The 26,296-nt window shown below is 52.5% G+C and overlaps 2 protein-coding genes across 11 annotated transcripts in view; one reads left to right on the top strand and one right to left on the bottom strand.

Moving 5' to 3' along the window:
- The window catches only part of NUP85 (nucleoporin 85), a 28,032-nt gene extending 17,630 nt beyond the window's left edge, over positions 1–10,402 (top strand). The window contains exons 12-19 of one of the 3 annotated variants that reach the window (XM_067714684.1): positions 6,176–6,259; positions 6,416–6,481; positions 6,671–6,822; positions 7,570–7,687; positions 7,792–7,892; positions 9,259–9,410; positions 9,738–9,839; positions 10,206–10,402. In XM_067714684.1, coding sequence (XP_067570785.1) covers positions 6,176–6,259; positions 6,416–6,481; positions 6,671–6,822; positions 7,570–7,687; positions 7,792–7,892; positions 9,259–9,410; positions 9,738–9,839; positions 10,206–10,220 — 790 coding nt within the window. In that variant the 3' untranslated portion in view covers positions 10,221–10,402. Of the gene's footprint in view, positions 1–6,175; positions 6,260–6,415; positions 6,482–6,670; positions 6,823–7,569; positions 7,688–7,791; positions 7,893–8,911; positions 9,411–9,737; positions 9,840–10,205 lie in introns of those variants that run through there. The other 2 variants (XM_067714683.1, XM_067714685.1) reach the window with 2 other exon arrangements.
- The window catches only part of GGA3 (golgi associated, gamma adaptin ear containing, ARF binding protein 3), a 27,833-nt gene extending 1,638 nt beyond the window's left edge, over positions 1–26,195 (bottom strand). Inside the window, exons 1-18 of one of the 8 annotated variants that reach the window (XM_067714678.1) lie at positions 26,035–26,195; positions 20,091–20,175; positions 19,886–19,961; positions 18,407–18,505; positions 17,573–17,696; positions 17,250–17,353; positions 17,035–17,115; positions 16,413–16,550; positions 15,749–15,830; positions 15,535–15,651; positions 14,987–15,226; positions 14,532–14,602; positions 13,951–14,246; positions 13,515–13,738; positions 13,046–13,215; positions 12,805–12,915; positions 10,663–10,758; positions 5,067–5,278 (exon numbers count right to left, since the gene is read on the bottom strand). In XM_067714678.1, coding sequence (XP_067570779.1) covers positions 10,666–10,758; positions 12,805–12,915; positions 13,046–13,215; positions 13,515–13,738; positions 13,951–14,246; positions 14,532–14,602; positions 14,987–15,226; positions 15,535–15,651; positions 15,749–15,830; positions 16,413–16,550; positions 17,035–17,115; positions 17,250–17,353; positions 17,573–17,696; positions 18,407–18,505; positions 19,886–19,961; positions 20,091–20,175; positions 26,035–26,074 — 2,151 coding nt within the window. In that variant the 5' untranslated portion in view covers positions 26,075–26,195 and the 3' untranslated portion in view covers positions 5,067–5,278; positions 10,663–10,665. The other 7 variants (XM_067714676.1, XM_067714675.1, XM_067714677.1 and 4 more) reach the window with 7 other exon arrangements.
- Between the last annotated feature and the right edge of the window lie 101 nt (positions 26,196–26,296).

Below are 26,296 nucleotides of genomic sequence, written 5' to 3'. Positions count from 1 at the left end.
CCCTACCTTACTCTTGCTGTTTGGCCGAAAGCAAGCCAGGGCTTCAGGAAAATGACGTTAGATTTGGAGAAAGGAAAAGGGGCTTTGTGTCAGTATTTTTTGCACAAACCTGTGAAATAGGGACTTTAGTGGAGCTGGAAGATGACTTACAGAACTCAGCTGATGGTGGCTGGCGGCCAGCGTGGCATCTGCATGGAGGGTTAGTGAGAGTAACTCGCAGAGGCGCTCGCGCATCGTTATTTGGCTTTGTCAGGGACTCTGCCTATAATTTGAAGTAATAGGCATTCCTGAATATGTTGTCTAAACAGCAGTGGGTTATTTCTTCCAGGGCTTCCTTCATAAGCCACATCTGGATTTTTAAGATCAAAACAGATTTGAACAGAGCAAGGAGGAGGGACAATAAAAAGGGAAAATACCTTGTTCTTTTCAGTGGCAGTAGAAGGAAAAGATAAGGACATGCCAATGAAGAGGAGTGGCTTTTATGAACGCCACAGAAAACGGCATCACTCTTATGCCAGTTGAGGAAGGGTAAGGCTTGCAGCCCCTCAGTCTGGGTGTCTCTTGCTCCGGCAAGCAGGAAAGGATCTGAGGTATTTCTGTTAGCTGTGAATCTAGGAGTTTGGGTTTTTCTGATCGGGAAGCTACTTCCTACCCTATTCTGAAAGAGGCACTGAAAAGCAAATCCCGGGACCTCATCCACGAATTGGAAGAAGGGCTGAAGTACCTTCAGAGAGAGTAGCACAGTTTTAGACATAATGCCCTCTTGGATGGGGAAGGATTGGATCTGGGGTCTCGTGAACACCTGCTTTCTCATGTGTTGTACCAGTCAGGCCCAAGCTCGATTCCCAGGGAAGAGGGGTGTGTCTGTCTGGGGTTGGGCCAGTGGGCTGGTGGTATAGGAAAGCCTTGCTGCTTTGGGTGTGATGTCAGCTGGGTTCCTGACTACCCTGTGAAAGGGGAATGAGGGGAATCCTTTCTCAAGGCGCTAGAAGGGAGCTTTCTGTAGGGGCACCTGATTACCCCCATGTCAACTATGCCAGGCCCTAAGGGGCAGAGAGGGATCCTGAAGCAGAGCATAGAGGCCCTTGGAGGCCACAGTTCATCAGCCCCTGCTGAAGGGCCACGTGTTTGCCTGTTATCCCCACAGCTGAAAGGAGAAGTTGGGAATCCTCCAAGGGTTCGTTTCTTCCCCTCTGGTTTGCAGCTGCTAGTTCTTGCTGTCCAGCAAAAGGAAAACAGGAACTGGTACACACTCCACAGGGAGCTAGGCAAGATGGCATCTTCCTGGTGCTCTTAAAGTCCTCCAGAAGTATCGAACTAAAAGGAAATAGGTCTTCCTTCAAAAACTAAGAAGAGATCCAGTTTAATGTTTGCCTAATCTAGAATCTTCTTGTCAGACCTTTGGCCCAGCCCATTACCTTGGCTTCAGGGTAGAGCGGTGTGTACAGACCCTTACGCTCTATTCATAGAAGAAGGTCCACAGCCACCAGATCTTGGCTGGTCAGAGGCAGTGGTTGCTGCAGAGCCACCAGAAAAGCAGGACATGGGGTTGGCATGAGGGGGTGACAGCAGCCCCAGTGCAGGGCAAACAGTCCATTGGAGGGTTACAGTTGTTAACCCAGGGTAGGGCCTTCATTATAGGCCTTCGCGGGTCTTCCCGGCTCCAGAGTTCTCCCTTTTCCAGCAGAGGCCACCCCAGAGCAGCTAATTTAAGTCTTCCCTGAACATCTTTGACCAGTGAGCTTGTTCACTTGTTCCATTTAGAGCCTGCATTCAGAATTCTCCATTTTATATGTGTGTGAACATCCAAAACCTGTGTTGTTCAGACTTGCACAAGACCCTGGTGTCCGTTTTCATTTAGCACTTCTTCCAGTCTCAGTCACTCAAGCCTTTTCATTAGTTCTTGGCCTCAGTGGTCGTTTACCAAAGTCCATACGGTTTACTGAGTTCTTAAGCACTAACCAGTCTATTGGTAAGTCCTATTAGCTCAACTTGAAAACATATCTTGGGGCTCCCCTGGTGGCACGATGGTTAAGAATCCGCCTGCCAATGCAGGGGACATGGGTTCAAGCCCTGGTCCGGGAAGATCCCACATGCCGTGGAGCAACTAAGCCCATGCGCCTCTGCCTGCGCTCTAGAGCCCGCAAGCCACAACTACCAAGCCCACGTGCCACGACTACTGAAGCCCGCGCACCTAGAGTCTGTGCTCTGCAACAAGAGAAGCCACCGCAATGAGAAGCTGGCACCGCAACGAGGAGTAGCCCCCGCTGGCCACAACTAGAGAAAGCCCAACGAACACCCAACGCAGCCAAAAATAAATAAATAAGTAAATACATTTATTTTTTAGAAAAACAGCCATATATCTCACAACCAGCTACTTCTTGCTCCCTCCCCAGCCACTGGCATGGCCCAGCACCATCACTGTTACCCTGAACTGTTTTTTTTTAAATAAATTTATTTATGTATTTATTTTTGGCTGCATTGGGTCTTCGTTGCTGTGTGCGGGCTTCATCTAGATGTGGCGAGCGGGGGCTACTCTTGGTTGTGGTGCAGTGGCTTCTCGTTGTGGAGCACAGGCTTCAGTAGTTGTGGCACGCGGGCTCAGTAGTTGTGGCTCGCGGGCTCAGTAGTTGTGGATCGTGGGCTCTAGAGCACAGGCTCACTCGTTGCGGCACACGGGCCTAGTTGTTACGCGGCATGTGGGATCTTCCCAGGCCAGGGATTGAACCCGTGTAGCCTGCATTGGCAGATGGATTCCTAACCACTGTGCCACTGGGGAAGCCCTTCCCTGAACTGTTAACAGGTGGCCCGTTGCTGGCTTCCCACTATCACCTGTCTCTGTATTGTCCATCATCACAGAAGAGCCTAAGTAATCTTTTAATACTTAAACCATGGGCTTCCCTGGTGGCGCAGCGGTTGAGAGTCCGCCTGCCGATGCAGGGGACACAGGTTCGTTCCCCGGTCTGGGAAGATCCCACATGCCGCGGAGCGGCTGGGCCCGTGAGCCATGGCCGCTGAGCCTGCGCGTCCGGAGCCTGTGCTCCACAACGGGAGAGGCCACAACAGTGAGAGGCCCGCGTACTGCAAAAAAAAAAAAACAACTTAAACCACGTCATTCTCCTGTTTACTGTCCCAGTGGTTTCTCATCACAAGGCCCTAAGTGAGCTGGCCTCCACCTGCCTTGAAGTTTTAGTCACACGGGCTTCATTCTGAAGTGGGAACGAGACAAGCTTACTTTCCACCGCTGAGCCTTCACACTGGCTGTTTCCTCTATTTCAGGAATGCTCCTTTCCCTTGTCTTCCTCTGGCAGGTTCCTTCTCATCCTTCAGCCCTCTGCTCAGACAACCCTCATGACTAATTTTTCTACATAGAACTTATTCTAGGAGGGGTGGGGGATGTGCGTGATTTTATATGTGAGGAGGCAGCTTGTTTTTACATCTTCTCAGTTTACACTTTCTCACCTTATATGATATTTTATTCTTAGGACTGGTCATTTCTGATTTCATCTATTATATTTGAATTTTTCATAACTCTGAAGATAGCTCCAGAATCTCAAAGCACTGTACTGACCATTATAATTCCTTCACTTTGACAATGAAGCAGAAGTTAAAAGAAGTGAAGTGGTCAGTCATTGAGTAGCAGGACTGGATTTGAACCAGTTTGCAGTGCTTTCCTGTGGACACAGCTGTGTAGCTGTTGGTAAGCAGTTTAAGTAGAGGACAAGTTAGTGTCAGCTTCAAGCTCAGGCTTACTGTTGTTTTATTTATATAGATACTGTTCAAAAATAATCTTTTTAAAGCAGTTTATGTCTGTTTTGCCACTTTTTTCTTGAAACAGTCCAGGTAGGCAAGAGGTACAATTACTCCATTTTATAGATGAAAGGGCTACAGAGAGGCAAGTGACCGACAGGGGCAGCCGTGAGGTCCAGTTGCCACACTTCGTTAAATCGCTCTCTAGTTAATGAAATAACAGTATTTTAAACTTTTAAATTATCGGGACTTCCCTGGTGGCGCAGTGGTTAAGACTCCACGCTGCCAGTGCTGGGGGCCCAGCTTCGATTCCTGGTCAGGGAACTAGATCCTACATGCATGCCGCAACTGAGACCTGGCGCAACCAAGTAAAAAAAAACTTGATACGTAAAGGACCTATGATGAAATTAGAACAGTTAAGGGAACAAACGTCCAGCGAGTCAGGGTTTGTTTAGGGGCCTGTCATAAAGAGATACCGGATTTATTGGGACTCTTGTCTAAAAAGGACAAAATCAAGAAGGAACGCAGCAGAATTACAAAATTACGAAAGTCATCGTTAAAGGCAATCCTGGACCGAGGAAGCACCCTGTAAGAATTTGAGCAAAGGGGGTTCCCTGTTGGCCTAGTGGTCAGGGTTCTGGGGCTTTCACTGGGTTCACTCCCTCGTCGGGGAACTGAGATCCCTCGAGCGGAGAGGCACAGCCAGCAGCAACAACAAAACGCACTGGAGCGTGATGCTTTGTATAGCATGTATGCACTTACAGAGCTTAGTGTTCGAAGGTGGTAGTAGAAATACAAGCGTTTTTGAGAATTGGCTTAGTTTTTTGAATGTCAGATACATATGCATAGCTGTTAGTAAAGCTGGAATGTATCTAACATATGAAATTTAGGGAGGCCAAATGACATTCCATAATGATGGAATTCTGGAGCAGATGAAGTATCGTAGTATCCGTATCCCTGAGATCAAGGCAAAAGTTTTAAACATTTATCCAGTAATTCAGTGTAAACCAATCCCCATTCTTTTGATATCCTGAAAGCAGAACTGTTTACCTTAGTGAATGATTACGCCTGGGACAGTGTATTGCCTTGGTCTGCTCCCTCCACTTTACTTGGGGTTGATCTTGCCTTACAGAAAGGAACCATTAAAGCTTCTTTTCCCTCTCCCAAGATTTAAAAAATAGTCAGGCATTATATACAGATACAGGAAGGCCTACACCAAGTAACAAATGAAAAATACAACTCAAAATGATGTACGCACACTGACAGTAAGTGCATAGTCTACTCTATACAGAATGATGCTAGAGAGTTTACAAAAGTTGGTGATGTAAAAAATTTAATCAGGGCTTCCCTGGTGGCGCAGTGGTTGAGAGTCCGCCTGCCGATGCAGGGGACGCGGGTTCGTGCCCCGGTCTGGGAAGATCCCACATGCCGCGGAGCGGCTGGGCCCGTGAGCCATGGCCGCTGAGCCTGCGCGTCCGGAGCCTGTGCTCCGCAACGGGAGAGGCCACAACAGTGAGAGGCCCGCGTACTGCAAAAAAAAAAAAAAAAAAAATTATAAAAAAAAAATTTAATCAGACCTTCAGAGGGCCTTAGGAAATGTCATTTCTAACAAGGGCTACAGATGATTCTAGGTTTCGATTAAAATGTGGTTTGGGGAAGGACTTCTGACTTTCCATTATGTGTCAGATTATATATCCAATAAAATCAAATTACAAATCATGTAACCGAACAAAAAATAATTTCTTTATACAAAGTAGTAATAGATAACAAAGTTAATAGATAACACAAGATGGTTTTTTAAGTGACATCCTAATATATATAGTTGTGTTCATAAAGTGCACTAATCAAAACTATGAAACAGAAAAATTAACAGCAAATTCCAGTACAAAAGAAAATGTTCTTTTGAATTCCATGTTTCATTAAGAATCAAAACCCACCAATCTTTCAGTCCTTTTCTATTTTTTTATTCTTTCCCCCACCACCGGCCGCGTGGCATGGCATGCGGATCATAGTTCCCCGACCAGGGATTGAACCCGTGCCCCCTGCTTTGGAAGTGCGGAGTCTTAACCACTGGACCGCCAGGGAAGTCCCTTTCAGTCCTTTTCTTATATGTTATTCTGTGTCCGCAATTCCTATATCTAATTGGGTTCCTGGATGTTTTTTCATTTTCTGTGTGACGTTCTCCATTGAAATGTATCATCGGCTGCTGCTTTGGGGGTTGAATGTCCTTCTCAGTGTCTGTTACTAGTCCCCACCTAGTGGGCAGAAACTTCTCAGTCTGTGCTTCCAGACAGATTCCAGCTTGCCTCTGTCCCTGCCATCCTTTTTAAGGAAAAGACATGTGGGGTTCCTGCTTATGCTCCACTCGTGTGGGCCATGCCCTCTCATCCTGACTTTGAATCTGGCCTTGTGTCTGAACCTGTAGCATCGCCCTGAGCAACTGGTGGTTTGTGGCCCATCTGACAGACCTGCTGGATCACTGCAAACTCCTCCAGTCGCACAACCTCTAGTAAGTACGCCATGGCCATGCCAACCCTCTTCTTGCCGCCATCCAGGCTCTTGACGGTGGGTTGAACCGAGTGCCTAGAAGGGAGGCTGGGCTGCCGAAGGGGGCCCTGAATAGAGCAGGCCCAGAGTCCTGGTCCCATGTTATGCTTTATTCCAGCTTTGGATCCAACATGAGAGAGTTCCTCTTGCTGGAATACGCCTCAGGACTCTTTGCTCATCACAGGTAGGACGGCCCCAAGGGGGTGGGGTGGCAGCGGGGTGCTCTTCAGCAGGCGGCTGCTGCCAGTGGAGCTTGGACTGTGTTCTCTCCCGTCTGGTTCCCTGAAGGCTACAAGGTCCGGGGGAGGAGCCGCCTTGGGTGCTAACTCCCAAGCCCCAGGCCCTCACGTCTGTCCTCCTTGGACCTGTGCAGCCTGTGGCAGCTGGGGGTGGATTACTTTGACTACTGCCCTGAGCTGGGCCGAGTTTCCTTGGAGCTGCATATTGAGCGGATCCCTCTGAGCACAGAGCAGAAAGCCCTCAAGGTGCTGCGGGTTTGCGAGCAGCGGCAGATGACTGAGCAAGGTGAGTTGGCTGTCCTCCCAGCGTACCCTCTATGCTCATGCCGTGTGAGCCAGCCTGGAGAGCGTCTGGGCACTGGGTGCCAGGAGGTAAACCAAAACACAGGAAAGTCATTGCGGAGGGACAAAGAGCTAGGGATCCGTTGGCACCTAGAAGCAGTCGAGCCCATTGCCTGGTTATAAAGGTCCTGATCCACTCTTTCATGCATTCGCCAGAGGTCAGGCTGGGGCAGGTGCGAGGTGACTTGTCCCAGGTGGGTTGCTGTTGCTGGCTAAGGCTGGCTGGGTGGGGAAGCAGGACCGGAGGTGGCTCAGGGAGAGCACAGGGAGGGAACGATGCTGATGGTGGCCCCTTCTCCTCCCCCTCAGCGTCAAATGATAAAAACCTAAGTTGTTGTTCTTCCCAGAGGCATTGCATGTTTATGACCGTCTCTGAAAGCATATAGCATTCAAGACCCAAAGGATGGTAGCATTTTCAGCATGCGGACAGATAATGGAGGCGCTGACCTGTGGGGAGCAATACAAAGATTTTTACCACCCCTGAAATGAAACCCACTCACAAAGCCAGTCCTGCCAGGAGACAATTTATAAACCTCGAAGTTCCTAGTTCTGCAGGCCAGACTGTATTTGCAGCCCACAGAGAAGCCGTGTAAAGCTCAGAGGAGCTGGGAAGCTGCTCCTATCCCAGCAGGTTCAGGAATGGAGTGATTTGTAGGGTGAAAGTTTCATCTTTACTGTTTTCCCTGCAAAGTTCGCAGCATTTGTAAGATCTTGGCCATGAAAGCTGTCCGCAACAATCGCCTGGGCTCCGCCCTCTCTTGGAGCATTCGAGCCAAAGATGCCGCCTTCGCCACGCTCGTCTCAGACAGGTGGGCTCAGTCTGTGTGTGCTTCCTGGGTACTGCCTGGGCAGTTGGGAGGCTGAGGAGGTGGGCCTGGGACTGCTGCTCTGACCTCTGGGCCGGGCCTTGTAGGTTCCTCAGGGATTACTGTGAGCGAGGCTGCTTTTCTGATTTGGATCTCATTGACAACCTGGGGCCAGCCATGATGCTCAGTGATCGACTGACGTTCCTGGGTGAGTCTCTCTGGGCTCTGTCCCCTGGACCTTCAGCACAGGTGGACAGTTATGGAGATTGGAGGGACTGTTCTAGGCTTCTCCAGTCTAAAACACATAGAACCCTGTGTGCCAGTCTCTGCAAAGGATATTTCTTGGTAACGTTTTATTTTCTGGTAATTTCAAGCTTAGAAGTTGTGAAAGTAGTGTAAAGAATAAGGAACTCCCATACACACTTTATCCAGATTCACCAGTTATGTATACTTTGCCTCATTTGTTTTATTCTCTCAATCAGGTTGTTGGGGAACAGTCGGAAAATAAGTTGGAGATTTATATGGAGACTTTCTCCATAAATACCTGAGCACGTATTTGTTAAGAATAAGAACATTCTCTTATATAACCAGTTATGAAAATCAGGAGGCTCAACGTTGATATAATACTCTCATCTAATCCGTATCTGATTCCATCAGTTGTCCCAGTAATGTCCTTCACTTTGTCTCGGTTCATGCATTTAGTTTTCATGGCTCGTTAGTGCCTCTGCCTTTCTTGGTGCTTCCTTAATCTTGACATTTTTGAAGAGTCAGTGCAGCTCTCTTGTAGAATGTTCTCACTTGGGGATTATCCATGAGCAGCCTCAGATTGTATATTTGGGCAGGAATTCCACTGAGGTGATGTGTCCTCCTCAGTGTCGTCCCCTTATTGGTGGAGTTCACCTTGGTCACGTGTAAAGATTTTCCCTTTAACAATTTGTGGAGGGATACTTTGGGATTATTTAAATGTCTTGTTTCTCATCAAACTTTGACCCACTAGTTTTAGTTAACTACCGGTGATTTTCTCACCTGCCAGTCCTTGTGTTTCATAGTTGGCATTCCACTGTATGGCAGGCTTCCTCTTCGTCCCCGTTTATTCTTTCATTTACATCAGTAATGGCCTTATGGGTTATTTTATTCAATCTGTTATATAATTCATGACTCTTGTTTATATTGATGCTTATATTCTCCCAGGTTTGGCTCTCTGGAACCCCTTTTTTTTTTTTGCAGTACGCGGGCCTCTCGCTGTTGTGGCCTCTCCCATTGCGGAGCACAGGCTCCGGACGCACAGGCTCAGCGGCCATGGCTCACGGGCCCAGCCGCTCCGCGGCATGTGGGATCTTCCCAGACCGGGGCACGAACCCATGTCCCCTGCATCGGCAGGTGGACTCCCAACCACTGCACCACCAGGGAAGCCCTGGAACCCCTTTTAAGCGTGTATTTTGAATCCTTTTGGTCTTGTTGGCCCGTGAGCTTGGAGGCCACTCTGGAAGAGTTTCCTTGCTCTGTGGAAAGGCTGGCCTGGGGTCTCTTTTGTTTAGGGTCAGAGGTGACTTAGTGTGCTCTGCTCTCAACAGGAAAGTACCGCGAGTTCCACCGGTTATATGGGGAGAAGCGTTTCGTTGATGCTGCTTCTCTTCTCCTGTCGTTGATGACGTCCCAGATTGCCCCCCGTACTTTCTGGATGACACTACTAACAGATGCCTTGCCCCTTTTGGAACAGAAACAGGTACAGGTTGAGTCCACAGTGATCTTCTGTGCGTGTGCGCATGCATGCGTGTATTCCCCTATAGCGCCCACTCTGGATATCCATAGCTACACAAGAAAAACTACTTAATTTGAAATGTGGCATCTGTCTACTGACAGTGCTCAGCCCAGGACCCTGACAAGAGCTGGGAGTGAGAATGGGGGGCTGCTCTACCCTCCCAGGGTTGCATACAGAAAGCACACTTCTCCAAGTGAGATACGGGAAAGGCTGTCTCGGCTTGAGCCCGTGCCCAAACCACTGCAGGCTTTGGCTGGGGAGCAGCTAAGCTAAGCAGCGTCTCTCCCCTAGGTGATTTTTTCAGCAGAGCAAACATACGAGCTGATGAGATGTCTGGAGGACTTGACCTCAGGAAGACCAGTGCGTGGAGAGCCTGATGCCCAGCAACTCCAGGTCAGTTGAGCTTTTCCAGTTTGTTGGTACCACAATGGAGATGAGAAAAGGCTCCTTCTAGCTCAGGTGTACCCCCACCCCGAGATGTTGGCCCCTTACAAACTCACATGCCTCTTAAGATACCTCTTAACCTGTAACTGTGACACGCCAACTTATTTTAGGAGAAAATGGGGTGATTCTAGTGTTCTCGTCTGTTTTTTCTTTCCTGTCAGTCAGTCACAGTGGTCCTTTGCATGCAGCTCCATCTTTTAATATTGAGAACTTGCTGGAAGATACTACTGAATGTTGTATGCCTTTTATCTACCTTTGGATTAGAAAGTCTTGGGAACTATAAAGAAGGTAAACTTCCTGCTGTGCCTCATGCAGGCTCTTTGCTTTTAGGATGATGACGTAGAGACCACCAAGGTGGAAATGCTGAGACTTGCTCTTGCACGGAATCTTGCCCGGTCAATCATAAAAGAAGGCTCATTGGAAGGTTCCTGAGGCCAGCTCCAACATGTTATCTTTGTAAGGCAATGTATATACGTTTTTAAAAGAATAAATGTTTTCTTTTGCAAATAGAAGGCAAGTTCTTATAGAACTTACAGTTCTTACATCTAGGGAGTTTTTATCTACCACCACTGTAAACCTGAGGTAGCTGTCTTCGAGAAAAAGCCACCCCCAGAAGTTACGGTGAGTGCAGTGCCCTCCTGCTTGAAAGCAGAAACTTGAACAAGAGCATTCAGTGGTTTACTTGTGCTTCTGAAATTTGGCTTCACCTCACAATCATCTGTTAACTTTCCAGTTATCTTCTTTAAAAAAGAAAACGGTCTAGGAACCTTACCTTTCAGCAGCAGCCCTCAGGTGATGCCAGCATATCCACCTGTCTACATTTGGAATTCGTAAGTGGCACCTTCCCCCACACTGGGGCGATTGGTGTCTGTATTAGGAGGATTCCAAATGGGGTGAAAATGGTTTATTTGACATGCAGCAGAACAAGGGCAGCAGTTGATATATCCAGTAGAGTTTTTTGTCACGAAGCAGTGACCTCAATAGTAACAAGTAACACTCATAAATAATTTTAAAGTCTGAAGCTTATAAAGGTACATTTCCATGTTGTAGTCCCACAGACCTTCCCAGGGCTGCAGCAGCCCGTCTCTGGAAAGCTCTTGGATTTATTCCTTAAGTAGTGAAATTGATTCACTTTTGACTGTCCTAGTGAAGCAGTGAAACCTGCTTGCCAACAGTGGGAGGGAAGGGGAGATGACCTCTATGTTGATGGAGTGAGGAAGCCTGGCAAGGAGCAGGGAGGGGTCAGGGAACATGGTTTGTGCCACCTTTCCCCAGAGATGGCTCTGAGCCTATCCAGCTGAGCTCAGGTGAGCTGTGCGCTCTTTCCCCAGCTGGTGGTTCTCACTCTGCTGTTGCCCCATGAGGCCTAGAGTCCCCGGCCCAGTTCCATCCAGTGGGTGGAGAAGCTTGGGCTGAGCACTGTTGAAGCAATAGGGTCTGGTGACTCGATTCAAGCAAGGCCCCTAATCTCACCACCTCCAGACCCAACATCTTGCTGACAGTGCCCCTGGGCGGCTGGGGACAGGGTTTCTGGGCAGCAGGTATGGACATAGAACTAGTGCAACGTGCCTGACCCTGAGGCCTCCTGTTCCCAATCAGTCACGTGCCACACCACAGGCCATCTGGTGGGAGGCAGGGGAGGCTGAAGCAGGAGGACACAGGGCGCTGGGAGTCGTCCTCCCCTTCAGAGGCGTGAAGGGCAGGACAGCAGTTTATTTCATGCGGAGCAAGAGGTAGTGAGTGAGTAGGATGGCCTGCTCCCGTAGCAGGAGGCACACTTCTCCCAGAAAGTGCTGAGGACCTGCTTCCGGAGGAAAACACTGGTTCTCTTCCATCTTTCCTTCCTATCTGCAGTTTAGGCTGCCATGAGGCCAAGTTCTACTGTTTCTAATAGCTTGAGTTGAGTTCCTCATCCTGCTGCGATGTCCATAGGACACAGCCTGCCACCACCAGGGACAAGCACACAACTCATTATCCAGTGGCCACTCCAGGATGACGCTGCCCATGGAGGGCAGGGTTGGAGATCTGGCAGCATACCAACTCCTTACTCTGGGCCCAGGGCCGTTCAGGACCATTGGGCTTTGCCCACCTCCCTGGAGATGGGAGCAGGAGCCTGCCAAGGGGAAGCACAGAGCAGCAACGGGGAGCTGAGACCTCTGGGGCTGTGAGGACGTGGTCCTTGAGGGAGGGCCCTGAGTCTGTCTTTGGAGACCTCCCCCTCTGTGGCATCAAAGGACGCCAACACAGGGGAAAAACCTACTCCAGCCCTGGGTCCATGTTCCCAGGGCAGGGGTGCAGAGTCTGGGGCCACTCCCCACCCCTGATGCACGTGGCCACTTCAAGTCACACAGGTAGATAAAAACAGGTCCTTTTAGGGGGCCAGAGGAGGAGAGATCATCACAGCAGCTGCTCGGCTCCTGGAAGCAATACCCAGGCCCCCTGTTCCACATCAAAGCTCTTAAGCACTGCAGTCAGGACGTGAAGAAGGACTGGACCTGGAGAGCCTCCCGTCTCAGGGCAGCCTGCCTGGGCTCCAAAGTGCAGATGACAGTGTCCTCTGGGGTCACAGGCTCCCCCACTGCTCCACAGGGGGGAACTGGTCCACCTCCCCCACCTCCGTGCTCAGCTGCTCCCCCAAGGCGAAGGTCAGCCTGTACCGAAGCCTCGCCTTCTCCTGCGGCAGAGGGGCAGCGTGTGAGACGCTCTCTTCTGTGATACCCTTGGGGCCCTGTCTGTGCTGTGGGACAGGCCCTGCTCCTACCACCTTGTCCTCACTCAGCCACTGAACCAGGGTGGAGAAGGGACGCATGTTAATGGCTGTGGTATCACGACACTCCAGGTTGGGAGGTGATATTCCCGAGCCCTAACCTGGGGCAGCCAGGGCTTTAGGCTGGGATCCCCAGTTCTAGCTCACCTTCAGTGGATTGGCCAGCAGCATGACCTGGGTGATGGCTGCAGGTGGCTGGATGGGGCTAAACGGGGAGAGTTCTGTCCCAGAGGGTGGCTGCAACTTCACTTTCATTGACTAAAGAGAGAGAGAGAGAAGCTCCTTTGAAGAGACTGCAGGTGCCCCTGAGATGGAACTGGGATTGGACGCAGTGGGTGCAAGATACAGGTGAATTCTGCCTCTTGAGGCTCCAGGAAGCCGGGGGTACCTTGGGCACTGCAGCCTGCAGCACGATGCTCTTGATAGGCAAGGGAGCCGTATTCAGCATGGACACCACCACCACCAGCACGTCAGGCCGTCCTGGAGGACACTCCTTGGCAAAATGGAAGAGGATGCGGAAGCCATTTTTATCATAGGCTGTCACAGGAAGGGCGCTGCCTGTAAGAAGGGGGCGCGTGAGTGTGGAAGGAGAGGAAGGCTGAAGACAGCCAGCAGACACCACAGCCAAGCGGGAGGGCGCGGCGGCCCTGTGACAGAGGCTCCACTTCTGCAGGACCTCCCGAGAGTGCACGGTGGGAACAAGCACAGGCTGAGACAGCGGTCAGGTGGGCCACGCGCGGCTCTAAGGGACCCCGGCCTGGAGAGCCTGTACCCTGCCACCCCTGTCGTGTCCCCGACAACACTGTAAGTTGTGAGCCCCACCTCCCCTCTCACCCCAAGCCTCCGTGAACACCTACTAGGCTTGATAGACTCCAGGGGGACATGGACACTGGTCAGGGAGAGCTCGGGCCCCTGCACGGGGCTGCCCTGGGACTGGAAGGCAGGTGGCTGGAAGAGAGGGCTGCCGGGCGCCGTGGAGAAAGGGAGGAGAGGTCTAGCTGAGGTGCTGGTGGGCAGCAGAGGGGAGGTGGCAGCGCCAGCGAAGAAGCCAGAGGAGACGGGTTTCACCAGGCCTGAGGTCCTGGGAGGCAGGAAGGAGAACAGGGCACGTCAGAGACCAGGCAGAGCTGCTGGGCTGCCCCTCACTAAGGCCGCCAGGCTAGAGCCGGTTCTTCCCCTCCCTAGCTTCCAGATTCCAGACTGAGAGGGAACACTCATGACCCCTCTGAAGCTGCCTCTGGCTCTGCCACGCCCGGGCCTGCCCTCCCCACCAGCCCCTCTCCCACTCATTACGCTTTGGCCTCTTCTAGAAGCTGATCAAGGGCGTCCAGCTGGCGCACGGTGCTGTCGCCCAAAGCTGAACCATGGTGCCCGGGGGCCGCAGGCTCAGCCTTGGGGGCCGAAGCTGGGGCCAGGCCGGTGGAAAATGAGAAGGAGCCGGCCGGGGGGGCTGGAACGCTGGCTGGGACCACGGGGGCCTGGGAGTTGCCTGCGGGGGCTGCTGAGGGCTGCAGGAGAGGCCCATCTGAGAGGCTACAGGCACCAGTTCCAGGTTTGGGGCTGAAGAAGTCCAGGTTCGACTGTTCGTTCTGTGGGGAACGGAAAGCGTGAGTGAGCAGAGGGCGCGAAGGGCCCTGCGAGCGGCGGGGGATCTGGGCTCTCCACCCCCCACCCCTTTACTGGGGGCCCTACTGCAGCCCTTCTGGATGAGCAGCCCCTGTCCTCCAAGGACAGGGCAGGGAAAGCGCCGTATCCGGCGTGGTGCCCTAAGGGGTCAAGACAGCAGACAACTGCAGCTGAGGACTAGTGGGGAGGGGGAGGACAGTAGGAAGTGAAGGCTGTCAGCCCTGCAGTCATGTCACCTGTGCCCCTACCTGGAACAGGGGCCACTGGCTGTTTCCAGCTGACTCTCTGGGAGGAGCACAGGGGGCTGGGTCGGTGAGACCTGAGAACAGAGAAGACGACTGCGGTGAGAAGAGGCTCTGGGCTTGGGCAGTCCCAGCCCCACCTCAACCAAGGTAGGGTCACGTGACCAGCGGGGCATCCGTGGGTGACAGGGTGGAGAGGTGTCCCCCAGGCAGCCTCCAGAGGGGAGCGGATCCACTTCAGTCCTTACGTTGAGGGGGCACCTCCCGGGGAGAGGAGAGCAGAGCGAGACACTGGGTCCGCTCTGCTCCCCCTGAGGGACACTGCACTTGGCTCTCTGCCTACAGTGGAAGCCTCCTCCGCCACCCTCGCTAAGCACACGGGCCCCTCAGACCTCCCGCTCCCACGTGCCTAGCTTCCCTACCGGCCCCACCAGAAGCCCTTTCCAGCCCCCAGGACGCACCCAAGCAGAGCAGCTCCTCGTCCAGCAGGCTGAGGGTGTGGCCTGTGCTGCTGGGTCCCGGCGGGGCCTCAGCCTGGCTGGACGAGTGGCTGCGCCCGGGTCCCAAGGCCTGGGGGGGCGGAGGGAGGACAGGGATGCCCGAGGGGCGGGGTACAGGGGCCAGCACTGGGGACAAGCTGCTCGGCGCATCCAGCTCGGCAAGGTCAATGAGAGTGCCTTGGTTACTGGAACGGTGGTTTCCTGGATGGACGAAGGGAAGGGGACAGGAATAATCAGGGGCCACACGAGTGGCTGCACAGAGGGAGGGGGAACCCTGACACAGCCTCTGGCCTAATCCCAGAGCACCTGTGCCAGGTGAAGGCTGAAAAGCCAGCGGAGAAGGCAAGCAGGGGAGACCCTGTACAGACCTCCAAGGGGGACCGCTTGGAGTGGCTGAGAAGCCCCTCGGACCCTGTGGGATGACACACTGGTCAACCTGCACCGTGGCCTGGTGGTGGGGACCGGGGCTGGTCCAGAGGGGTCGGGAGTGGGGAACCAGAACACTTTACCTTCAGAGTCAGGAATGGCTGAGGTGACCACCTCACCATTGATGACCTGCCCTTCAACGACTGTTTTATAAGAGTTGATGACCCGGGAGAGGTTGTCACTGGCCTGCAGGATGTCCCCTAGAATGGAGAGAGACTTCTTACTCCTGGCCGTGACGGCGTCCCACCTCACACATCCCGACTCCCAGCTCATCTTTGTCAATCCCTCTTCACTCACCTAAACTGCTGTCGTTGTCCTCTGTCTCGCTGGCTAGTTTGAATAACGTCCGCCTCTTGCTCTCACACCGATCAAACAGCTCCTAGAAGAGACCCAGGCAGAAAAACTGGAGCTGGCAGGGTTCTTGGAGAGCATCTAACTCAGCGTTCACGCTCAGCCGCGGGCTCCCCTGGTACCACGGTCAGTTACCGGCAGAGCTGGGCTCGGAGCACACATCTTGCCACCTGCCTCCACCACTCTGTGTCACCCAAGACGCCTGTTCAGGCGGAGAAGTCACCAGGACAGTATGTCCCTTCCTGCCTCCCAGGCTGGCACATGTCTCAGAATTCAGAGTATCTATGTGACCGAGGGCTGAGGTGAGCATCAGGGGCACAGGGCTGGCCTCTCTGCCCAGATGTCCCCGAGGCAGAAAGCGAGGTGGAGCAAGGGCGCGCCCCGGAGCAGGTCTGCAGAGTCGCGTAGACGTAGGGGTCCGTGGAGCGCGCGCACCCTGCGCAAGTCAGCCATGGCTCGTGTGCAAAATGGGGATGCACTCCCCTCTACCTGGCTGCTGTGCCGGTTAAGAGGTGAGGGAACACCAGGTGTGTAGCAGCGTCTTAGGGCTGGGACTCGGCGAAGGCTGGCTCCCTTCCCCGGAGCCTGGCCCTCCCAGAGCGGGGCCTACCTTCATGAGCTCTTTATCTGCCTCTGAAGAATCCTCTTTGCTGTAATGAAGCAGCATCTCGCCGAGCAGCTTGACGTTGTTATTAACCTCCTCTAAAGTGTGCAGACGCTTTGTCACCTTCTGGATCCGCGCCTCATCCTGCATCAGAGGATCCAGGAGAAAGAGCTCAACTGGACCCGTCCCACTGCCCCCCAGAATCCCGACAGGCAAGGCTCACACCTTCCCAGAGAACACGAGAGCAGAGGCCAGTCCCACGGAAGCTCGTTTCAGTGCATGATTCTTTTTTTTTTCACCCCCGCCCCCGGGCCACTTTTCCCCCTTGGTGTCCATACGTTTGTTCTCTACGTCTGTGTCTCTATTTCTGCCCTCAATGCATGATTCTTGGGAACCACTGGCCTCAGACCCAATCTACAGTTTTTCTTTTAAAGCAACAGTCCTCCCTACCCCCAAACTTGGCCCCAGCTACTCATGCTCCTCTATCCCATTCTCCCCCAGAAGCTCCCATGCTCCTCCTTCCAGGTGAGGGCTGGGGACAGGGCAAACGACAGGCGCAGCACTAGGGGAAGGGACCTCTGCTCTGTGGCCACGGGATCCTCCACCCCAAGGCTCGGGACCCACTCACTTCCTTCACCATGGACTTGATGAGCTTGTTGGCCTCCTGCAGGTCATCTGGGTTTTTGCTTTTCAACAACTTGGCTAAAAGCTGGAAGAGGAGGGTATCAGAGGTAGAGGAACAGGCAACTCCCCACCTGGGGAGAACACAGGACCGGAGCTCCCCACAGCACTGAGCAAGCCCACACCTCATCTGAGGACGCTGCAGGCTGGAATGCACTTTACCTTGGACTTCTCCTCATCATCAAAAACAGGGTTTTTGGGACGAGGTGGCGGAGAGGGGATCAGTGTCCTGTCCATAGGGATCAGCGGGTCCGACTGCACAATGCCTGAAATGGGACGGGGCAGCGTTCGCGCAGGCTGGGCCGCGCTCTTTCCCCTCCTCATGCAGCAAGGGGGCGCTCCCTGGGACCAGGCCTGCGGGCCGCAGCCCCCTCATTCCCTCACAGCCCAGCCCCTCCCGCTGTCTTAGGCGGACACCCCTCATTCTTCCTGGCCTTGGCCAGCCTTCAGGGCTGCTTTGAGGCTGAGGGAAGGCAGGCGCATACCCTGTCTCTTCAACATGTGGTAGGCATCCTTGATCTTGGATTCTTCCGGCAGCGCCAACGTCCAGCTATAAAGCAGCTCAATAACCTTGGTCTTCACTTTCTCAGACACCCTGTCCCCCAGGTACTAAGAGGCAAAAGGAAATGGGAAAACTTAGCGCAGTCTGGAGGCAGAGACAGAGGGAGCGCTCTCTTCACGGCAGTGTAATGGTTGCTAGTTGGGTACAGTCCTCAAGCTTCCTCCAAACCCGCAGGTGTGAGGCGTGAGTGCGACAGTACTGGGAGGGGAGGGCAGGAGACGGCCTGCACACGGCCCGCACACGGCCGTATCCATCCGGCGTATAGACGGTAGTCAGGCCGGGGGCTGGGAGCTCCTCACGGCGTTTCCACACACAGTCTGCCAGAAACAGAACTGCACTTTCCCTCAGAGGAGTTAATGAGAACCTCTTTGCTATGAAGAATTGTTCCCTCTGCCGTAAGTGGGTGCCCAGAGCTTAGGCAACACTAGTGTGCGATGGAAGCCCGGTGATGAGGGAGGCCAGCTGCTCGTGTCCACGTGAGGCAGGCGAGGAAGAGTGACTGCTGTCACTAGAAGCCCAGGGTCCAACGCTACACAGGCCCTCCCCTGACATGCGCACAGCTGCTGCCACACCACCTGTCACGTTTAGACTGGGAGCCCTGTCTGGACATCCTGCTACTGTCAGAGCCTAGCTCTCTGAGGACAGGACCCAGGGAATCTCAGATCCATGGAGATGCTGGTCTGTGCAGTGAAAGGCAGTAAGATGGGGCGGGGTACGAAAGAAGTTCCTAGAAACGAGGAAACTGCCACTGACTTACCTTTGGAGAGACGACTTTGATCAACTCATTCAAAAACCGGAACTTTCCCACTTCGTTATGAAATCTCCTCCCACAGTTCTTCATGCAGGCCTCCAGCACCTGGGCCACACAAAGGCGCGGCGCTCAGGCCGGGGACCTGGCACTCGGCCAGACCCCACAGAGGGAGCGCTGAATAAATACTCACCCAAGGAAGGAGCTAACCAGGAAAAGAGGCGTGCACTGCCCCAGGGGACATCAGCGCACCAGGATTACTGACGAAAGAGCCCCTCAAACTGTAAACCTCTCCTGGGGAAGCTCAACAGGAACTAAAGTACAAAACCCTGAGACCCAGATACCAAGACAGATCGAGTGTCAGTCCTGGAAGGTGCCTGCCTGCAGATTCTGCCCTTGTGTTTTACAGGTGAGGAGACGGAGACCCAGAGAGCACACGCCTCTCTCAGGGTCCAGGGTTCTTTCCATAAGCTGATCAACGTTTTGGGGAGGTGGGAGAGAATTCTGTTAAATTCTGTTTTCTTCATTGTAGATGGTACACTACTTCCCCTCCCCCGGCCCCCATCTATTTTCCTTCTGGGGCCCATAGGACCTGCCTTGAGTTTTCCTCCAAGGAGCAGACCACCCCAGTGCTGCCCCCTTCCCTGGCTTCTGTCCTTGTAAAGCGGGGTTTTTCAACTGCACCACTGCTGACATTTTGGGCCGGTCACTTGTTGTAGAAGCCTGTCCTCAGCAGCACCCCTGGCCTCTACCCACTAGATGCCAGTAGCACCTCCTGACCTGTGGCAACCAAAAGTGTCTCCAGACATTGCCCAATGTACCCTGGGGGACAAAACTGCCCCCAGTCAAGAACCACTGTTCTAAGGCCATTGCTCTCCGGAGGACACAGCAGAGCCATGTGCGTGGGCTAAGTGCCTTTTCCACGACCGTGTCCCCCTCTCCCGGTTTTCCAGGAGCTGAACCAAGTCAGGAGAGAACCTGGGCCCCCTGGCTTAGGGGAGAGCCCGGGAGGCGCCCGCGTGCCGCACACGGCTCCACGTCCTGACCCCCCTTAGTCTGAATAAACGCTAGGATCTGCCTGTTGGTGTGATGCCTTCACTAGTAACCGGCATTATTTTTAGCTACAGGATGAATCACACTTGGCCAACTCTTACCTGGCAAGACAGCTCTGTCAGCCTCTCTTCAAGAAGCCCTCTCTGAGCCTCACCCACAGCCCAGGGCCCCTGCCCCTCGTTCCCTCCCTCAGCCACTCTGCTTTTCCCGCTAGACCTTGTGGCCACGCTTCAGCCATCCGTGAAGCTCAGTGCCTGGCACAGGGGCACACACACTTGTGGCACAGCTGACTGAGCAAGGTCCAGGTATGTCTAGTTTGTATCAAGGGTGTTCAGCTGGCTGAGGGTGTGAGCCCTGACCCCCCGAGAGATCCCAGCGGGCTCACGGGGAAAGGCCTGGGCTCATGAAGATCCTCCGTCAGCACGAAGAACCTACCGTCAGGGCCTGGACTGCCTCCCATTCCTGTGGAGACTGGATCTTATGGGCCAGCAGTCGGACGGCGATCTGTGGCCTGGGAGACAAGCAGACCACACTTTCAGGACGCTGACCCGAGGCCATCTGGCTAGCCCTCCTTGGCCACAGTTTTTTACTTTTCCAGTCAACTACCTCTTACCTGCCCCCTAACAGCTTTGAGACTCACCCTTCAAGCTCTTTGTTGATCTGATCACAAAAGCCAATTATGTATTCCCAGTCCTCCTGGCGGTTGGAAGGATTTGTGGCTTTATCTTGGGACAGAACAAAGAAGAGTACAGTTGTTATAAAGAGTAAGGAGGACAGTATGGAAGGTTTTCCTCACGCTTTTTAGGCACTGATGTGAAGAAATTTCTTCTCTAGGAGAAACGACTCAATAGTTCAGTCAGAAAGCAAGTCAAATACAAATACCACTTTCTGTCCAATATTTTGAAAGTCACAAACGAAAGAGAAAACAAATCCTAAGCCTCTGATTTTAAGGCAAGCTAGCAACATTTACTGAACCCCTCTGAGCACCAATCACTGTGCTATCTGTCCCTGGGGTTGCAGAAACAGAACCTGAGCTTGAGTAATCTGCACCCTTAAGTTTTGTTTTGTTGTTTGGTTTTTGTTTTTGGCTGCACTATGCAGCATGTGGGATCTTAATTCCCCCGACCACTGGACCACCACGGAAGTCCCAGCACCCTTAAGTTTATTATTATTTGTTTATTTATTTTTGGCTGCGTTGGGTCTTCGTTGCTGCGCGTGGGCTTTCTCTAGTTGCGGCGAGCGGGGGCTACTCTTCGTTGCGGTGCACGGGCTTCTCACTGCGGTGGCTTCTCTTGTTGCGGAGCACGGGCTCTAGGTGTGCGGGCTTCAGTAGTTGTGGCACGAGAGCTCTAGAGCACAGGCTCAGTAGTTGTGGCGCACGGGCTTAGCTGCTCCGTGGCATGTGGGATCTTCCCGGACCAGGGCTCGAACCCTTGTCCCCTGCATTGGCAGGCGGATTCTTAACCACTGCGCCACCAGGGAAGTCCCCACCCTTAAGTTTAAAGGGTCTTCCATGATCAAGGACAAAGACAAGCGTTGAAGAGTTCTCAGAGGGTCACTGAGGGTTTAAATTCCAAGAGCTAAATGCCAAGTCTCCTGATACTTGGTGTGGGTCCTCTCTTCTCTGTTATCCCCAGAACCTGTGCTTATAGAGGATGGCCCCAGCTGAGGGTGGTTAAATGTGTTCCCATCTCTGATTCAGATCTTGGAGTTGGCCTCTTCTAGAAAGCACTCTCAAGCTGTTTGCTAAATTTAGGGCTTCAGGTTCGGAAGACAAAAGGAAGACTGAAGGCGTGGATCCTTTTTTAAGTACCAGCCTCCTCCTGCAGATTTCCACAGGGGCCAAAAGCAGAGTGAGAGCCTGTAAAAAGCCCTTCCCAACAAGGGGTGTTGTTAGATGTTCCTAAATTCTGATTCTTCGTGACTGTTTTCTTAACTTCCTTTTCCCCTAACATTAAAAGTCACTAGCTCCACGACCAAATCCTAACAGGGACTCCTAGCCACCCCCTACCCCTCCAATAGGAGTCACAAGAATCAGCAGACGCCAGCTGGCAGCAGAGGGAACACCTGCAGCGCCCAGCGCTGCGCGTGCGTGGCAGCGTTTCTGCTCTGGTTGCAAGAAAATTCTGATGGTTTAGGATCATATTTGGAGGAAAAACGAGATGTCAGTCCTCAATCCTGAGAAGAGAATTAGCAGGCCCTTCAAAATGTCACGCTTGAAGGGAAGGGAGGTTAATTCTATCAAGAGTGGCCATTTATTGCCACAGTGACCTACTAGCTGTTACCCTCCAGAAAAGCCCTGAGTCTCTCCCACCAGGTGTCTGAAATTTTCTCAGGTATCGGCATGGCTTTGTTACTAATCCCTATCATTTGAGATGCTTAAAGTTCTCATGACGTTAAGAGGCTGTAGGATACTAAAAGGTGGTCTGAGGAGCCATACCTACACCTGTCACTCTCATCATTTTGGGGACAGTCGCATGCCTCGTGATATAAGAAAAAGAAGCCCAGTCGCTTCCACTGTTTGCAACTAGAAAAGCATCTTACAGATACAGTGTACAATGTGGACAGCCCCTCCCCACACACGGGCATTCACCAAACAGTGTACTCTGCCCGGGGCTGCCCGTAACTCCTGTAGCATTTCTCCTCCCAAGAACGCTCCCACTTACTTTTCACTTATGTTCAACATCTCTAGAATCCCACTCCCTTTCCCCTTGACAGATCTTTTTACTGCAAACCCGCAGGGAGCTCTCTGCCTACACATGAGCACAAAAAGCCCTGGTTTCAGCCATGGTTGGTCCCACTTCTGAGTATATCCTCTGACTCTCCAGCCAGCTCAGACAGCAGACCTCAGTCACCCACGGGAACCGGAAGAACCTCTGGGGATGATTCTGGGCGACTCAATCGCGCCATCTGCCCACTGCCTCGCCAGCAGACTCACAACTGTCACCCCCTCAACACTCTCCTTCACCTGGCACGGAGGTGACACCAGAGCCTCCTCTCAGGTCCTGCCTTCTAGAACTGCCCCTCTGGGCTCTACTCTGATTCAAGGTTTCTATTTTTGAGGCTCCGTTGAAAGCCTTATTCTAGTCTGTGTCTTTGCCTCTATGTTTCCTGCTCTCATTTTCAACTTAGTTCCATCTCTAGCCTTGACTGTCGTGGACCGTTGGTCAAGTAGGGATGGAAACAGCAGCATTGGCTACGCCTTCCCAACACGGCTCAGATAGTCCAGTGATGACAAGTTCTATGTAGCAAATGACGTAGAAATAAGCAGAGGCAAGGACACAGATGGAAAGGGAGTCAAGAGTCAGCCTGCAGTGCTGTGGTCTGGAATCGAGGGAGACTTAGTCAATCACCAGGTCTTTGTTAAGCAGCCATAGAAAACTAAGTACACAGCGTGGTAGGCCCTGGAGGGACTACAGTAAAAGTACAAGATTCGGATCCTACCCTTGAGGATGTCACGCTCTTCTGGTGCAACACATGAGAAATCACCACAGCAAAAAACAAGACAGGGTGTAATTTTAGGTGCTAATTTGGTGCAGAAACGAGTCTAAAAACAAACCCATCACTTCTACTTCCTGACTTCCCTGTTTCTATAAATGCTGCCACCATTCAAAAGCTCCTTTTGCCCCACCCCCAGGCACCCAGGTTTGAACACTCCTTCCCTCTCCTCACCCATTTTCATCAGTCAGTCACAATCCCTTCCTTCTCGATTTTTTTCTGGGGGTGGGGGGCGCATGTCACACAGCTTGTGGGATCTTACAATAGTTCTCTCACCAGGGATCGAACCCGGGCCCTCAGCAGTGAGAGTACCAAGTCCTAACCACTGGACCGCCAGGGAAGTCCCCTCAATGTCTTTTTAAAACTCTCACTTCTTCTTTTCTTATTCCTTCCCCAACCTCCTTACTTCTCACCTGCTTCCAGAACTTCTGCTCCAACCCATCCTTTGTAAAAACACCAACATGAACCTTCACAAAACACTAATTTTACCCGGTACAGTTGGAATGGGTACCTCCTAACTGTAGACACGTAAACTTCTTGGGCTGGAATTCAAGCTGGTCCGGAATCTGGTTCTAACTTCTAACTTCCCAGCTTTCTCTCCCACCACACTCCCACAGGAACCCCCTGCTTGAACCAGCCAAACAGCTGTTACTGCATACCCCAGACGTGGTCTGCTCCCTCCACATCACTGTCTGGTGTTTTCTTTGCCAATTTTCCCATTCCTTAGGGCCTAGCTCGACTGCAATCTCCCCACTGGGAGAACCATCTTCCATTCCACTTATTCCCAATTTCCCAGAGAAACTGTCTGAATTTTAGCATTTATGGCTCTTGCTTTTATCTTTTTACTTAAAAATGCTGTATCCACTCCAGCATCACTTTCTTCAAACTGAAGGCAAAGATTGTTTGAACTTCTTAATTTTCATCACGCCTCACACACATAGCAGGTAGTCACTAGGCGCTGATCAGCTGCTGTAACGCAGGGCTTTGGAGAAGGCTGAGATCAAGAGGTGGCTCACGGGGAAGGAGAGTCTGGGGTGCATTTTACAGCATGTAGTGGGGCAAAGGGGAGCAGGGCTTTCAGATAAGGAGAGGGGCGTGTGTTGGTGGGACAAGAACACCCAACTGACCAAAGTAAGGAAGAATATCAGGAAGCCACAAAGAGGAAGCAGCAGAATGACTTAGCTAAACAGAAGTGCTCTCTGGGAGCAGAATGCAGAATGGACTGATATGGGGAGGGGAGAGGCCTGAGACAGTGGGCCCAGCAGAGGCTTCTGTAATAATTCCAGCAAACTGGGACTTTCCTGGTGGTCCAGTGGTAAAGAATCTGCCTTACAATGCAGGGGACGCAGTTTAGATTGCTGGTCAAGGAACTAAGATCCCATATGCCGCGGGGCAACCAACCCCACACGCCACAACTACTGAGCTCACGCGTCTCAACTAGAGCCCGCGTGCCACAACTAAGACCCAACACAGCCAAAAATAAAATAATTAATAAATCTTAAAAAAAAATTCCAGCAAACCACGGAGTGACAAGGACATAGACTAAGATGGTGCTGAACTCCAAGCACTGGTTTGTTCAATTGGTACAGTTCACACCATTAAGTCATAAGAACCAGGAAAGTGGACAGAGGGTAAGAATGGAAGAAATCTTACCACTGCCCCAAGTGTCACTCTAAGTTACAGGAAGGGGTCAAAGGCCAGTCTCAGCTCTAGTCTCTACAGATACCATCCCTGTCCCCCATCACCATCTCCACTCTCTCTCAGAAACAGGTCAGTCTGCTCTTTCAAACTAACGCTAAACCTAGCCTATTAAACTCAGCTTAGATCATTTAAATTACTCCAATGTCCCCATTAATATCTATGAATGGAACCAATTCCAGTGTGATTATATCCAGTTGGGTGGCTCTGGGCAAGTGAATTGATGAGACGGTGCCCTCTTTTTGTGAAATTGTGACAGAAGTACCTACTTTGCTGGGATACTTGATAAATGAATTAAATGAACGTCTTTGGAGCACTGAGCTCCTTGGAGGACAGTTCCATATATACGGAAGGCTTTGTGACCTGCCTGCAACTGCAGGTTTTGCAAACGTAACTTAAGTTCAACCACCTGAACAGGGTTTCTTATTAAGAAAAGTCAGGCAATTGGAGGAAACACGCATCACCTCCAAGAGCCTGCAGGCTCTAGTAAATAACAGATACTGCACAAGGCAGTATCTAGGCATCTTGCCCGTCTTATCACCCTGTCCAATTTGTCTTCACTTAAAGAGGCCTCTAGGGGTCTCCTCTAGTCCATAGTTAAATCAACGTATTAACGCTTCAACCAAATACTACCTGCTAAGGTTAACCCGTATCTCCTTAAGAGCAGTTTGAATTAGCAGTCATAGCAATAGGCCGCTATAACTACACCATCAATGCTGTGCCCCTCAGCTTTGCTCTGAGTAGGTTACCAGCGAATGACTCGCGAAGACGTGCGGTGGTGGGGGAGGGGAGCAGCCGCCCCCACCCCCTCAACATAGCTTTCACCACGCTTTGGTCACTGCAGGAAGAAGGTAGAGCTCTGTTCTCTCTGTCTCACTTTGGATTACTCTCACTTCAAACATTCAGCCGGCCCGAAGCGGTCACTTCCCGAATACATGGTCACAATTCTGAAGCTATGTGTGTATGCTCAGCGACACCCACCGCTCCCGGAGTTTCAGCCCAAATCCGGAGCTTTTCCCTTCGTCAGGGAGGCGCAGGGGGCCCGGAATCAGCCGCGCGCGGCCCCACTACAGTCTCCCCCAAGCGCCGATGCATGCCAGCCCGAAGCACTTGGCTGTCGCTTTCCCGGAGCCCGCGGGGACGGGACAGGACCCGAGCTCACGCCGCTGCTCGCGGGAGCGGGAGAAGGCGCAGTAGCACGGGGAGCAGGGGCCGGGACGTCCTGCTGGGGAAGGGGCGTGATCGCGAGACGCTCGCGGCGCGGGCGAGGCCAGGCGCGGGCTGCCTGGCGGCGCCACCGCGGGACCCGGGGACGCGGCGGAGAGGTGCGGGTGGGGCGGTGCGGCTCCGCGGCTCGAGAGCAAACAGAATCCGCCGCGACTACTCACTGAGCCAGGACTCCAGACTCTCCCCTTCCGCCTCCGCCATATTGCAGCCGCCAGGGCCGGCCCAGCGGCCTCAAACCTCGCGAGAATCTGAAAGAGAAAAGCCGGGGCGGGGCCTGCACAGGGGCCTGAGATTACCGAGCGCCGCCACCGAGGGTGGCGCCAGGCTGTGACGGATAATGGGAGAGCGAATGTTTCCTTTCGACTCTTCGCTTTAGACCTCGGAGTGAGAGGCTCTTAAGGCTCAGATTAATAGGGTGATGCA

This window comes from Pseudorca crassidens, chromosome 19 (assembly GCF_039906515.1).
Source record: "Pseudorca crassidens isolate mPseCra1 chromosome 19, mPseCra1.hap1, whole genome shotgun sequence".
NCBI lineage: Eukaryota > Metazoa > Chordata > Mammalia > Artiodactyla > Delphinidae > Pseudorca > Pseudorca crassidens.
The sequence above is the reverse complement of the archived record's forward strand: the minus strand, read 5'-3'. Positions and strand labels throughout refer to the sequence as shown.